This window comes from Homarus americanus, unplaced genomic scaffold (genome assembly GCF_018991925.1).
Source record: "Homarus americanus isolate GMGI-L3 unplaced genomic scaffold, GMGI_Hamer_2.0 scaffold36734, whole genome shotgun sequence".
Lineage (NCBI taxonomy): Eukaryota > Metazoa > Arthropoda > Malacostraca > Decapoda > Nephropidae > Homarus > Homarus americanus.
This window is the reverse complement of record NW_024733126.1, coordinates 11,799,029-11,814,979: the sequence shown is the minus strand read 5'-3', so window position 1 is coordinate 11,814,979 and position 15,951 is coordinate 11,799,029. Positions and strand designations below refer to the sequence as shown.

Below are 15,951 nucleotides of genomic sequence, written 5' to 3'. Positions count from 1 at the left end.
TAAGTGGAAATAGATACAACACAAAGGAGAGAGAGAGAGAGAGAGAGAGAGAGAGAGAGAGAGAGAGAGAGAGAGAGAGAGACCTTACCATAACTTAAAAGAACACACCCAACTTTTAACACCACCACTCTGTCACTAACAATAAATTAACAAAAGATGATTTACACTTGTGAGAAACATTACCTGAGTGACGCTAACCTCTTGTACCAACACCAACTCACCTGTGTGTATATATATATGTGTAAAGTCAGATGGGGAGGTGGGGAGGGTTATATATGGAAGGGATTGGGGGAGTTGGTAAGTGAGGGGGGGGGGAGAGAAAAGGGATTTGTTGGGGAGGAGGTCTAGAGGATAAGGGAGGTGGGTGAAGGAGTTAATGGAGGGTGTGAAGGGTATGTCTGTGGAGTAAGTGGGGGATTGATGAAGGCTGATGGTATACTTATGATGGGGATGGAATATCGGGCGGGAAGTAGTTGAGGGCAGGGATTTAGAGGCCAATGGAGGGGTTGGAAGAAGGGAGGGAGGGAGGGAGGGATGTTGATTGGTGATGGAAGAGAGACGAACGAAAGGAGGAAAGGGAAGATATAGAGGTGGTAGAGAAAGTGGGAAAGGGCTGATGGGAAGAGGGAAAGGAGGGATAGGCACTTCCCTCCTGATGCTTCAAGCGAGACATCTCTTGTGAGCTATATATCAAGTACTATATTTTAGACAACACTTTAAAAAAAATCAATGTCACTGTATATTTATAGATTTTCTGCTCACATGCCAAAATTATCTCTAATTATTTTAAGTTATTGCTTAGTGCAGAGAAACTACGATTTAGTGACTAATGCTTAACGCCTCGAGTACGATAAGTGACTTCTGGAATACAATGACGTAATCTCTTTATGTTGTCTTAACTCTCGAGTACTATGTCATTATACTTAAGGGGTTAATATATTGTATTCACAAGGATAATTAATTGTACTCAGGGGGTTGATATCGTACTCAAGGGGTTAAGGATCTCGGTATTTGAAATACCAAAACCCACTAAAATAATAAAAAAAAATACTGAAGGAGATTTTTGACCACGCAAAGATCTAAGGTGAATAAGAAAAGTGAATGAGAGACGCTGGCTATCGAAATCATCCAAGGTATACAAGGCCTTGAAGAAGCATACCAAATATTATTTCGGTTCGCTAATTCTCTTTCAAGTTATTAAAATGGAAACATTTAATGCCAGCAGACAGATAGACAGATAGACAGACAGACAGACATTCTTTGAAATTAATAATTAATCACTGGGCTTACAAAATTAAAAATTAAATCAAACTTGGCTTGGCTTTATATATATATATATATATATATATATATATATATATATAAAACTTATTTTAGAGTTACTGTCATGCAAGTCTTGGATAGGAAAATAAATATATATTCTTCAGACAAGAGATAAGTGTACAGCATATATTGGGTATTGTTAAAACACCACTGGGCGCCAAGAAATACAATACAATGATGTTAATGATATAATAATAGATAGAAGGGCCGATGTTTATTTTGTTTTCATTGTTATTAATTCAGTTTATGTTTACTGTTGCCTCTTTTTATTATAAGTCTTATCTGCATTGTTTATAACTGAGAAAGATAATTATCAACACACATTATTTGGTTTCCTGTCAGCGTACAAGAATTCACTTAAATTAATCTGAAGTTGTATTGGAAAGCCTCTGCATCATTTCCATAATATCACATGTACAGTGTATGTATCTTTTTAGTAATGGTATTAATTTTTTCCAGTGAACAATAAGAAAGAATTTATATTTTCGGTAAGTGTTCTGCTCGTCTCCGCTAACCGATCATCTTCATTAACCTGTCATTTACGATTAAGAGCTAATGGTCGTTAAACAGACTATTAACGTCTTAAATTAACGTTTCTCACTGGTTGGTTATCATCGTTAAGCTGAACTACACAATTTGGACGATAATTTTCTTCGTTAATCTAGTCCTAACATATTTTTTTCATATGACGTCATTCGTTAACCTGTCTATCGCCGTTAAGTTTTTGTTTATTGGATTAATCGGCTTTGTTTAGTAATGCGTTTCTTTAAGTGAATCTCTCTTTCATGTTCGTTATCGTCCTCGTTAAATGAATGCCTTAGTTTAGAGACTCTGGTCGTTAAGTGAAGGACTCTGTTGAACAAGTGGGTCCATTAAATGACCGTCCACGCTAAGTCATCACAGTCGTTAAACACTCGTCTCTATTAAGTGACAGTATACTGTACATGTCATTGTATTATTAGTGTCAATAATGTTATCATTATTACTGTTATTATTATCATTACCACTGCTATTATCGTCATTGTACCTTTTATTATTATCATTATCATTATTATTATTATTTTATTGGTAGTAATAGTAATAGTAGTAGAAACTATAATAGTATCATTATCATTATTACTATTAATATTATTTTCATTGTTATATTTAAACACGAGTGGCCAATTTGGTTGAAGAGACTCTACTTCTCCATTGGTTTGAGAGGAAATCTATACCGCAAGACCAGAACACTGAGTAACATACACACAACAGATAAAGTCGGTCAATATCCCCATACAGGTTCGTTATAATGACTTGCCTTGTTAAGCTCAGAAATATGAGACACACACAACTAAATTCTTTAAATAAAATTACAAATATTTAACGTACTATAAAATGTCGTATGTTTATTTCACTGTAAACCAATTCAATGTTAAATGTTTTGTTTTTTGTTAATCTAGAAATAATGTATTAATCAGTTATGTTATTGTCTCATTATCAACAAATTATATTAGTTGAAAGACAGTATAGTTGAGATGTGTAAAAAATTATTCATATCATATAGCACAGACGATATAGTAATCATTTATAGTTTAAGTTTGTTCACTCACTCACACACTCACTCACTCACAATCCCTTCAGTAGCACTCCTTATTATGCACTACATCAAATGAATAAAAACTAAGAAAGTATTAAAGTATTCAATTTTATCAAAGTTTCACGGAACTACATTGAAAGTTAATTAATCTAGTCTAAGATTAATTAGAATGTAAGTATAATATCTAATTACTTCACTAATAATCATACTGTCGAAATATATGTCAAATTCTTATCTTGGGAATCGATGCATTAAATATTAGGAAAGATAAGGTGTTGATCTGTATGTCAGCTAAAAAAAAAGATGAATTAAATTTCTTGTAATATATGACTGTTTTCACATCAAGATTTCGTGCTGTAAGTTTAAAGGTACAGCAGTGACACAGTAATTTTTTTTCTGTATTTCTACCACACGAATTATTACAGCAATAGTTCTGTAAATAAACGAAGTGAGGTAAAGTACAAGTGACATTATGGCAAAGAAAATCTTAAAAGAAGTTACAATCACCATCTCATATTAAGCAAAATTGTATTGTGGAATGGTGGATGTATTGTTGCTTTCACGATGTATGGGTGGAGAGAGAGAGAGAGAGAGAGAGAGAGAGAGAGAGAGAGAGAGAGAGAGAGAGAGAGAGAGAGAGAGAGAGAGAGAGAGAGAGAGAGAGAGAGAGAGAGAGAGAGAGAAACACTCTGTATAAAATTCTATGGTAAGACATACTGTATATCCTTTGAGAAACTTTCGAGACATCGTTCAGAAAAAAAAGTAAAGTTTGTTTTTTATTAATGACAAAATAAATCTTAAAAAAGAGGGAAAAGCATCTTTGGGATACCATAATAAAGGTAGTCTGGACACCTAACTGGCGGAAAATAATAGAAGAACTAGCTAACTCTTGCCTATAATAACAAGACAATAGTTTATAACACTGTTCACAGACTCTCACGCTACTTAAGAGAAAAACGACGAACAAGGAGTGATTTTACGAATTATATCACATAAAAAAGTGCAGTAAATCTTAAAAACTTTAAAAATTGATGTATAGTGATTTTTTTTTCTTCCACGATTAAGTTTCACGGAGCTGTCAGTGAAGATATTTTACAACATGTTTGTTGGTGAACGAGAACAATTTTACCTTGGTGCTTGTAACGTTGTTCCTCTGGTTATTTATGATCTTGATGCTCAGTGACGAACTTATCTTGATCTATGATGTGGTAATTCTTTCTTGTTCTCTGTCTCTTTATATATACAGTATATATATATATATATATATATATATATATATATATATATATATATATATATATATATATATATATATATATATATATATATATATATATATATATATATATATATATATTCTAACTATTAAATAAAAATCCCTTAGATTTTTATTCAACTAAATTATTTGTTCATAAAACATATATGACGCGGTGTTCATCATGAAATACAATAGATATATTCTTCCAAGTCCCTCAACTTTAAAATCTTGTTAAAACATTACTGTAGATTTATAACAATATACATTACGGAGTCATTCGGGAACTTTTAGAATCAACGGGTAAAAAAAGCAATTTTTTTAACACAACTAAATTAAAAATCCTAAAAGCTAATCAATACGATCTAATACAAGATATTTCCGGAATATTCAACTGCTTAAAAAAACACTTCAATTCAATAAAAACAATTGACATGTTGCATTGTGTGTTCAGAGGACTTTACCGGGAACCCTATAAGCAAGAGAATAAATGCACCATCATCGCCAGGTGATCCGTATGCCAGGTAGGGGCTCGATGGTTGATGTTCGGTGCCTATAACTGTTACAATGAGCACCTTCCATACATCTATATTTATATTGTCGATAAGAGATCTTTCAGGCATAAATGTTCACTTGGTCTCAGTTCTGTGTGCTGCTCATAAGTTCTTTACTGTATAATGTTTATTTATTTTTTAATGTATATTTTCGTAGAACATTTAAGTGTATTATTCACAAAGTTTCTCCCAAGTACAGTATTCTGTAGTCAGAAGCCTTGATAAAGCTGTTACAGTAAGGCGTTGAGTTAATCAGATCTATTATGTACAGTATACTCATTGCATCTTTAATTAAGGTGAACTGCTCATGTACTGTAGTCTGTCATGTGTATTATACCTAGTATCACTCACCTGATCTGTAATGTTCAGAATTAGCAAAATAAGTAAAGTGTAATGTTCATAGCATCAATATTACACAGTGCTCAGAAGTTCTCTTTTATGTGCACTGTTCATCAATATATGTGACGTATATGAACACTCATCAGCCACGGTGTTTCCATCGGCTTAAGGGGAACTTTAGAGACCCACACATAGACGGACATTAATCGCAGTGTTCCACGGTCACTTATACTTGTTTGGCCAACAAGAACATTTCACTCCAACTCGTATACTGACCAAAACAAAAGAAAACAAAAACTAACAGGCGATATAGCCTTAGTTGACGATGAAGACGCATTCAAACATTCAGTTACGTAACATAACACCGAATAAATGTTTCTTCTTGTTTACAGTAAATATCAGTCGGGAAACAGTAGACTCCTTGCCATACTAAGCCGTGATATAAATGATTTTGTTGATGAGAACATTTCAGAGATCATATCATTATACACCGAGACACGCTTCCTATGATGTAATGTTACGTGAAAATGACAGACGATTATCATTATCATTATTACCAACTTATTTCCTTATGGTCGTATGTCTGTAATATATCAATCGAGCGTTAATGTATAAATGAATCATAATATTTAGATTAGTATGTGTTATATCCGCATAGTGAGGCTAAGCTGTATGTGTCTCGTCTGGTCCTTTCATCAAGAGTGCTGTAAATATGGATGACAATGAGGTAGTTTATGATTCAAATGAGTCGCAAGTCATGGCGGACGTCGATTAGAATCTATCACTATGGCCTCGTACCGTTTTCTCATCAACCCGTAACTGTTGTGTTTCCCGTTGTTATCCTCGTCTGTCTGTTTGTCCTTGTTCTCAATAGTTTGACGGAGCTGCCTATAGTGTCCTGCAGATCGGCTTACTCTTATGCCAAGTCTCGCCATGGTCTCTTATCTATGTACTGTCAATCATCTCATACCCCTGCTAGGTCTGTCTCGTCAACAATCGTTCCGTCCTGATACTCTATGTGTTCACAGTCACCCATACCGTTGCTGCCTAATCACCCTCTACATCCGGGGGTGGGAAATGGCGAGAGGTGGAAGGTGGTGTTAGGGGGGGGAAGAAAAGCTATAAATATCCCCCAACTAGACGGACCAGTTTAATCCCACAAAGTCTGAAATAAGCCCTAGTTATGCGTTAATTGGCGGCCAACACCTGGCCACCTTCACCAAGTCCATTCATCATCGCATGTGATGTCGTCTAGTCGGGTGGGACAGTTGGTGATGTCGCTCATGACTGATAGACTGCCGGTATCAGATTGTGTCGCTTTGCACCTGCGTGGCGGCGGTCTCTTAGCGATCTTAGCAAAATCCCGAATGATATCTCCCTCAGCCGGTACCTGTGGAGGAGTCGGCGGCAACAAAACTCAGGTGTGAAGGTGAGGTGTGTCATACATGTGGTGTTGGCGTGACGACAGCAGCAGTAGTAGGCAGGTGTGCGAGTGGTGGACAGGTGTACATGTGTGGGAGAGCTGCTAGGGGACTGTAGTACCCGCTAAGTTGCAATAACGTTGGCGGCGAGAGGCGTGTCACCCGCGATAAGAGTGAGGATAGAATGCATGGGGTGAGTGGAGGAGAGTTGCCAAAGGGGAGGTGGTGATGGCGGGTGGCGGGGCCCCGGGGGAGGTGCGGGTGGGCGGTGCCAGTGCCGGGCGCGGGGCGGGGTGAGTGCGGCCCTCCCCGGCCGACGTCCCCCGCCTCACTGAGCGCTGGTGGAGGCGATGCGGCCCCACTTTTGCCAAGGCGGCGTCCCCTCCTGCCAGCGTCCCGCCTGCACGTCGTCTGGTGGCCGCCACACGCCGCTAACTCCCCGCGCTGCTCACAGATGTCGCGGGCGGCGCGACCCGGCTCGCTGCTGCGCATCCCCGGCCCTCATGCTCTTATTTACGGTTTGTTTATAGTCGTGCATCGTCACATGGGCGCTCGGTGGGGCCAGGCGCGCTCCGACTGCTCGTAATTTATCCGGACGGAGACGGTGGTCGGAGGTTCGGAGTGGGGTGCAAGGCTCGCGCAGGGTCCGCGGGTCGGGCCACCTCGTTGCGCCCGCTACCACTCTCATTATCTTGTTAACCTCCACTCATGCGGCCATTCCTATTGGTTGCTGTCGGTCACGTGCTAGTATTCCCAGCCCATAAATGGAGTAATGTGCAAGTGCTAGAGAGGTTTTCCTTCGAGTAGTGTCGCCATAATTCATCAACATTGGGTGGAACAGTGGACAGAAGGGCACTCGAGGAGCAAATCACCTGCGGACTTCCGCGATGAGCTCCTATCAGTTCGTGAACTCTATGTCCGCCTGCTACGGGCAGCGCGGACAGGACGCCAGTGTCGTGAACACAGACTACTACGGTACTTCTCTCAACAGTTACAACAACTGCTATTCGCCTCCACTACAGTATGGAGGCTACACACCTTCGGGAATCTCAGTTGTCCCAAATGGAAGCGAATTTTCCGGCGGCGGCAGTAGCGGTGCCTCGGGGACTTCAGCCTCTGCAGCGTCAGGATCGTCAGTGGGCACCCCGAGTGGCTCTGGGGGCAACACCACCCCGGGGCCCTCCGTGCAGGGTCGCCTCCACCAAACATCCTCCTCACCTGCCTCCACACCACAGGCATCCACCTCCTCCGCCTCCTGCAAATTCGCCTCCACGCCCGAGTCCTCGGCCAACCCAGTAGGCTCCCCGCAGGACCTGTCCGTATCAGCTGGCGGCAGCGGGCCCGGCTCGAGTAGCTCCGGAAGTGGCTCCGAGCAGAACAGCTCTAGTCAGGGCGGTGGGGGCGGCACCAGCACCTCCGCCGGAGGTGGAGAAGGTGCAGAAGGTGGAGAGAGTCTGGAGGGCGCCTCTGGAAGCTCGGGGGGCTCGTCCTCGACCAAGAGCCAGCCACATATCTACCCCTGGATGAAGAGAGTACATCTCGGCCAGAGTAAGTAACCACATAAATCTGTCGAACAGGTTGTTTCAAAACCCGCCGTGTGCGAGTTTTAATGTTCTCTTACTCACCCGTGACACATTAGCCACCCCTCCATTCACAGGTCTTGCCTACTCTCCTTCGGGAACGTGGCGCCCCACTGTTTTTACTCTTGTAATAATTGCTTTACTGCCCTCCAGTCTCTCAGTAGCTCTACTAATACCTTATTAAATTGCATGACAGCCTCTGTACCAGAGGGCATTTCTCCCGCAGCAGGTCAGGCGGGGGCCAGGCCCAGAGCCACACACATACACACATGAGCGGCGGCCTGGATCCCTCGTCGTAAATATCCCTGGCGCGGCCGGTCGCTCAGTCCCGTCACTGATGGTGGTGGTGGCCGCGACACCCGATTGGTAGCTTCACCACACTGCCCCACCAACTCATCACCTTCTTTAACAATCCTTTCGCCGCCACTAAACAGTCCATAAAGTCATAAAGATGCTCCTAACAGACCTAACCCACTCTTTCAAGAGCCGTAACCACAAGAACGAGCATGGTGGGCAAGGCGGGGAGTCATAAATTGTGTCCCGGGAGGAGGGTGACCCAGCGCGGAAGGGTTTGAGGCTTGTCGGGTGTTGTCTCCGCAGTAACCCGGTCTTAATGAGTCAACTGCGGTGCCCTTCTGACAAATTGACAACAAATAGATTTAGCGGGAATTTATGACTAGATGGAGCGGCAAGACTTCTCTCAGAAAAGGAAAAAAAAGTGTGAGGAGTGACGACACTCTCTCTGGGGTAAATCCTGAGGGGTAAAATCTTAATAGATAATAGAGTCCGGGAATTGTCAGGTTTTATGTTGTATGATTAATGTTCGGCGGTGCAAGATATCGTCCGGCACGAGGGAGTCTGATTACACCGTCCCACACTACTTGTTCACACGGCCAAAAATATTTATTGTAAAGTTTCTCTCGCATAATATATCCTCGTGTGTGGTCTATTGGTCAAATACCAAACTCTTATTACTTTGATCATGATGTCCAAACGATAAATATATATATATATATATATATATATATATATATATATATATATATATATATATATATATATATATATATATATATATATATATATATATATATATATATATATATATATATATATATATATATATATATATATATATATATATATATATATATATATATACATATATAAAGTGTAATATTTCCCAGAACTTCAAAAAATTCTAAAGAAAAGTTTGCAGTGTCGCTTAAAAGTTACTGTGAATGAAATAATTTATTGGACAGCGTTGGCCAAAAATTCCTCTTGCTTGTGTCATCACTTTTACCAACAAAATTGTTTTTTTTCCCGTTGTTGACCTGACTCTGATATTCAGAAATCTCTATTGATTATCTGTAATTACTAACGTCTGAGCGCCTACTGTCTTATTATGCCAGCAACAGGCCCATAAACCATCTTGCTGCCGCGTTAATGAACCTTATGTAGACAACAAGTCACGATTTTTACATGAATTTAACGACCGTTTACATACAAGTTTTACACCTATGTGTACGTACAACACCACTGATCAAACACACACACACACCGCTCTTATATTCTTCATATTTTGACGTTTATCAATTTCCACACATTGATATAATTATGTATATATTATAGGAACATGTATACGTGAATGTCCACTCCCAATGTCCCAAAAAACTCCACTAAACAATGTCATTTGATATGAAATTTTCTCAACGGGTCGAGGCTGCCAAGAGAGGACGGACAATCTGGGACCCCCGAGAGAAATTTATGGCAGAACTATCACCTTCTTTAATGCCAATTGTGAATCTTAAGTCTTTTTCCTCATCCGGGTGGCTACAACATTGGGAAATTTTTACCCCTTGTGAGACCTTGTATGTTTGTCTGTCTCCTTATTGTGCAAGTTTTTTTACGGATATATTTCTTGTATGTAGTTTATTATTTTTTGTGTCTTTAGTGAAATTGTGAATTGTTAGAAAATGTGTTTGTGATGCGTTTAAGAATAATATAGGCTGTGTTTAATGAGATGTTTGTAAGATTATGTTGGTTGTGGGATGTTATGTGTTGTGTAGCGGCGATGATAAGAACAACAACAATGATCTCGGCGCTGTATCTCTCCCTCTCCGTTTCTCTCCCTATCTTACTCTCCCTCTCTCCCTCTATGAAAAATTACAAATCTATAATACTTAAATAATTATGCTTCAGTGTCAACGATTCCCTACAATCCATCATAACTGACAAAATGGAAAAAAAAACGTAGATAATTTACAGTTTCTTCTCTATTATTCACCCATGGCTGCTGAACCCCCGTTAAAAGTGACGACCGAACGACGATGATATTCTCGAGTGGACAAAAATTCTTAAGACTTGAATAGTATTGTATGAGAGCCCCAATGTCCTCCTTCAGGTGTATCAGTCCTCCTGCAGCCGATAAATAACCTGGAGGAGGAAGTAGTGAATGCCACAAGGACGGCCATATATCAGTCGACTCTTAATAATAACAGCACTTATTAATAGCACCTTGGCTGAGGGTGTCATGGATTCGGCCGTTCGTCACACCTGGATAAAAGAGCCACGTGACCAATTTGATAATCATCAGTGGACGATTGATACGAGGAGGTGTGTGTGTGAGTATGTGTGTGTGTGTGTGTGTGTGTGTGCGTGTGTGTGTGTGTGTGTGTGTGTGTGTGTGTGTGTGTGTGTGTCTTTGGTAAGAGGTATAAATCCTACATCAGTTAAACAAAGTTACTTGACCTGAATAACAGTCTGGTAGGGATATAGATTATTCTCCTCTCGCTAACCTAACTTAACCTAACCTAACCTAACCAGACAGTATTACACCCATAGTAAAATCCTCGTCTTTTTTATCAACAAATACATGAAAAATCAGCTGTAAAAAATAGTAAAAAAAAATATGTGTATTATTAACTCAGGTAATTGGAGTAAAGGTGTTGTCGTCTAATAAGTGAATTTTGTATATGTATATAAATTTTGGGATAACTGATAATTTAGATTTTTGAGTTTCGTAGTTTTGTAGTTTTGGGAAGTAAGAGTGCACTGTAGTGGGTGATTTCTATTACTCGTCAAATGTAAAGGAAATATAAGACATATATAAAGAGTAGAGAATGAGAGAGACTTAAAGCCAGAGGAAAGATCTAATGGAAGATATTGATTAAATGTATAAGAAGGAGTGACAAAGAGAGAGAGAGAGAGAGAGAGAGAGAGAGAGAGAGAGAGAGTCGTTCGTTCATCTGTAAGTTGTGAAATATTATGAAAGAAGAGGAGAATGACAATCCAGAGACACTACTTCCTATTCCACCATCGTCACTATCACCATTGTCAATACTATCACTATCATCATGACAATCACTATTATTTACATCATTATCCATATCATAACCACCATCATTATTATATTATTCACACCATCATTACTAACATCATCACTATCACCACCATCATTGTTACGAACACTAGCATCACCACAAATTACCAACACCAGCCACCATTACTAACAATCATCACCATCATTATCATCAACATTACCACCACCATAATCACCTCAACGATCATTAACGTCTAACACCATCATCAACTCTCACACAGTCACCACCATCACCATCTCCAACCAACAATCATTATATCACCTCTACTAAGTCTCTACCACTATCGTCAGTTCTACGCCCATCTTCACCATAACCACTATCTCCACCCCCACAATAACCATTAATAGAATCATCACCATCACCACCACCACCACCGTCACATATACACCTTCCCCTCTGCTATTTTCAAGCCTATGGTTTTTCATTGGTTGTGTGGGCAGGTCTAGAGGGAGTGGGGACTAGGGAGTGAGTGAGAGGAGGGGGGGTTGTGAGTGAGGGAGGGGTGAGTGTGTACCTCTGGGGGTGTTAGCCAAGAGGACGGATTTATGGGGTGTACACTTTCCGGGGAATTAAGGTTTGGTGAGATTCTCTCCTGATTTCTTGCTCTCAGGTGATCACGTCGACTTGAAGTGCATCAGTAACCTCCCTTTGTTTTAACGTGGCTCATGTGTGTATACAGTATATATAAGTGCATATTTGTCTAAATTTATGTTGTATCGTCGCCAAGGTCCCTCCCTCCCTTCCTTCCTTCTACCCTCTCTCCCTCCGTCCCTCCCTTCCTCTCTCCGTCTGTCCCTCCCTCCCTGTACATCTCCACAAGGAAGGTGACCTGCTGCCGTAATATAGGTTATTTGGGAACGCCATTGTCGTCATCATTGCCCTACGGTGAATTTTTCCTTCCTCTCTCTCTATCTCACTCTCAGGGCGGTGTAGCAGTGATGGGGATCATGATATCGTCCAAAATGAATTGCCGATCTTTTTACTCTCTCTAGCTCCCTCCCTCTCCTACTTACGGTCGTGTTGTCATTGGAGGAGAGAAAATACTATATGGCTTCTCAGTATGGACGGTCTACGGGCCCAGTGTTCACCAGCGTATGCCTCCCTCAGTCCACTACTGAACCGAGGAAGACGAATTGCGATAGATTTGTTTTCTTCTAGGGATGTGTTGCCCATATACATGAATACTCTATAGCTCAGTCAGTATGTCACAGGTTTGTTTCTCAATCGGAGTGGAAAAGATGGTTATCTTAAAGTACAATAACACTCAGACACTCAGGAAGAACGGAGTACACTATCAGCTTCACCGCTAGTTAAAGCACCTCATTAGTAGACGATCACCCTGGCAAGATAGCGGAGTAACTCACTCACTGCTGAATGTTAAGAAGAACCAGGAGATTAACACCTGTCCTGCCACCCTCTTTCCATGGCAGGAAGAGGCTTGTATATATGAAGAAAAACCCATATATTTACAGATAGACATAATTCACTCATAATGTTGCGCCTGGAGGAGAGGAAAAGGGGAAGGTAGCTCGCAGAAGTGTAATACAGAGACCAATATACCACGATAATCTTAAAGTGTGAGGAAATAAATTCTCTCAGGTAGCAATCATTGTTCGATCAAGTCCACCTACAACTAAATAATACCTCAATACATCACTTTAAAGGGGTGCTAGTGTTTTTTTTCTGTCCTACTGCAGGGGGACTTGTATATGAGGAGTTTATTGTTCTGTACAGCTATGGTGAACTTGGGTCAACATTTTCTCTTGTTATTTGTTATTGTTTGTCTTTCTGATAGTCTATCTCTCTGTTTGTTTTCCTGTCTCTATTTCTTTTTATTTATTTTTAGTCTCCTTATGTGACTGGTTATCTGCCTGTTAGTATGTTTACTTCTGCATCTCTCTCTCTCTCTCTCTCTCTCTCTCTCTCTCTCTCTCTCTAACTACACACATATTTATTATTTTCTTTCTTTTTTTCCCTGTTTGTCTCTATTTTTCCTGGTTGTGTTTTTTTTACAACTTTTCTCTCTTATTTTATTTATCCTGAATTTATATTTTCTTATATTTGTATCTATCACCATCTCTACATCTCACATCTTACAAATTCCTTTAATCTGTAGCTCCCTCAGTCTCTTATCTCTTCCTCTCTCCCTGCCTAATCTCCTCCACCTTCCTATTTTCTCTTTCGCTCCCTTCTTCATACCCTCACCGCCTCTTTCCCTCCCTACTTCACACCCTCTCTCTCCCTTCCTCTTTTCACATTCCCTCTCTTCCTCTCCCCTCCTTTCTCCCCCTCTCCCACCTCCGTCCGTCTTCTCTCTCCCTCACTCCCTGCCCCCCCTGTCCGCTGGAGGCAAACACAGGTTGTAAACATAGGGAAGAATATCTTTATTACCCTACCCATGGCTTAAAGAGAGACAGACAGACAGACAGACTGGGAGCCAGAAAGAGAGACAGAGACAGACAGATAAAGATAAAATAATATTTAATTGCGAAGAACATAAACATTGAGAGAGAGAAAGAAACATAAAACAGAAAAGAAGAGAGATAACAAATCGAGAAAGACAGAATAAAAAGAAAAGAGTCGATAAGAAGGGAGGCAGAGAGGCAGAAATAAGTAATAATAAATAGGAAGAATCATAGACATTATTACATATGACTAAAAATATTCCAAATCTAACTATTATTATTTTTTGGGGTAAAGTTCTAAAAATATGTTAAGGTCTTTAGGTCCTTGTGTTTGGTCTACTCTTGTCTGTCTTCTTGTAACTCAAAACATATACTCATGAAATCTATTTTAATTTTTACTCTTTGTTCCCTTTGTGTTTAGAAACTAGAGATAATGAATGAAAACCAAATATAATTCATTATTTTAGTTTTATGAGAATTAAAATTTCATAAGGAAGTAAACGTTAATTAGTTTTATAAAAAAGGATATAGAAAAAAATTGAACTATATACTTAAGATTGATATTAATGTAGCATGCTAAAAGTTCATTAACATAATAAGGAACATTTGCATAAGAAGTAATATCGATTTATTTCCGAAGTTAAACGTAATTGCTTGACCTCACTCTGGCCACCTGGTGATCACATTAGAAAAGAGTGACTAATGTCCTCTTCTTCTACAAAGTTTTCAGAACCTATAATTTAATTATTTTTATAACACTATAAAATGAAATAGATAGATAGATAGATAGATAGATAGATAGATTGATTGATAGATAGATAGGTAGAGAGATAGATAAGATAACAGTAATTCACTCTAATCACTATGTCATTTAAATACGTAAATATCTAATTAAAATGTGTGAATTAAGAAACTAAGACTAATGGCTAAATAGACAGATAAAAATTGAATCCATATATTTTTCATGAAAAGATTAATAATAAATTAAAAATACTTAAAGCCAAAAGATAATTAGATGCTAATTAGAAAAGTAACCAATAATACTGTTGGTTGATTTTATTAAACTTGTTTCATTGATTGATTTTATAACAATGGTACATGACCACTCTCTCTCACTACCAAGTTTTTGACCTTAGCAAATGATGAACGCCCGATGATGTTATCAGCCGACTAAAGTTTAAATAACCAGAATAGCAAAGTAAAATAGTCGATTAAAACGAAATAAATACATAAATGAAATAAAAACTAATGACTTGGATAAGAAAATAAATCAACAATATGAATATAAAGATACAATAATGAATAGAATATAAGATTTTTTTTCTTAATATTTACCTTATCGTGATTGATAAAATTAAAAAAACAAATCAAATTATGAATGTAATTAAGACTAGAAGGTTTACTGGGACAGGTGAAGAAGAAACAGAGAAGGTATATCATTCCCACCTTGCGTTACCCCACGAGCAAGGAAGCTGAATAGTATGGTCAATAAGATTCACCGAGACATAGTTGTGGAGTAAGAGAGATTGATGTAGTTTAAATATTTATGATAAAACAAAAAATTAAATAAATACTGAGAGGAACAAAATTTACCAAGTCTTTCAATATTAATCACAAGAAGTTGCAGATCAATATCTCAATAGAATTAGGAAACTACATTAATTAACTTATGAAAATATATTATCCTAATTGTTTAATATAAATCTTATTATTTACCTTACGTCAAAAATAAATCAAATCAAATCAGAAAATTGTTAAATCAAAATCTGATTAAACATAGAAATATTATTTTGTGTTTAGCTTTAAAACTTTATATCAGAAAACCTTAACATTAAATTTTTTATTACCTTGACTTTAAAGTTGAAAAAAGATGAAATACTGAAAGCCTTTGTATTTTATGTTAGATTTCAGAATATAAGGAAAAAATCCGATTCCGTTTTGCATTGAAGTATGAAAATCTGGCCTAAAGCGCTGAAAATCTATGTTGTATTAATTGATGCTTCAAAATAAAATCTAAAAAGACCAAGACTATGTTCCATATAAACTGAAATTTCAAAACAAAATCCACAAAATACAAAAAAATCGTTCTATATTGCAGAAAGTCTTAGAACAAGT

At 38.6% G+C, this 15,951-nt stretch overlaps 1 protein-coding gene across 4 annotated transcripts in view; it reads left to right on the top strand.

Moving 5' to 3' along the window:
• The first annotated feature begins 6,795 nt into the window (after positions 1-6,795).
• The window catches only part of LOC121869356 (homeotic protein Sex combs reduced-like), a 120,668-nt gene continuing 111,512 nt past the window's right edge, over positions 6,796-15,951 (top strand). For 2 of the 4 annotated variants that reach the window (XM_042370690.1, XM_042370688.1), the window contains exon 1: positions 6,797-8,016. In XM_042370690.1, the coding sequence (XP_042226624.1) occupies positions 7,356-8,016 (661 nt within the window). In that variant the 5' untranslated portion in view covers positions 6,797-7,355. Of the gene's footprint in view, positions 8,017-15,951 lie in introns of all 4 variants that reach the window. The other 2 variants (XM_042370687.1, XM_042370689.1) reach the window with 2 other exon arrangements.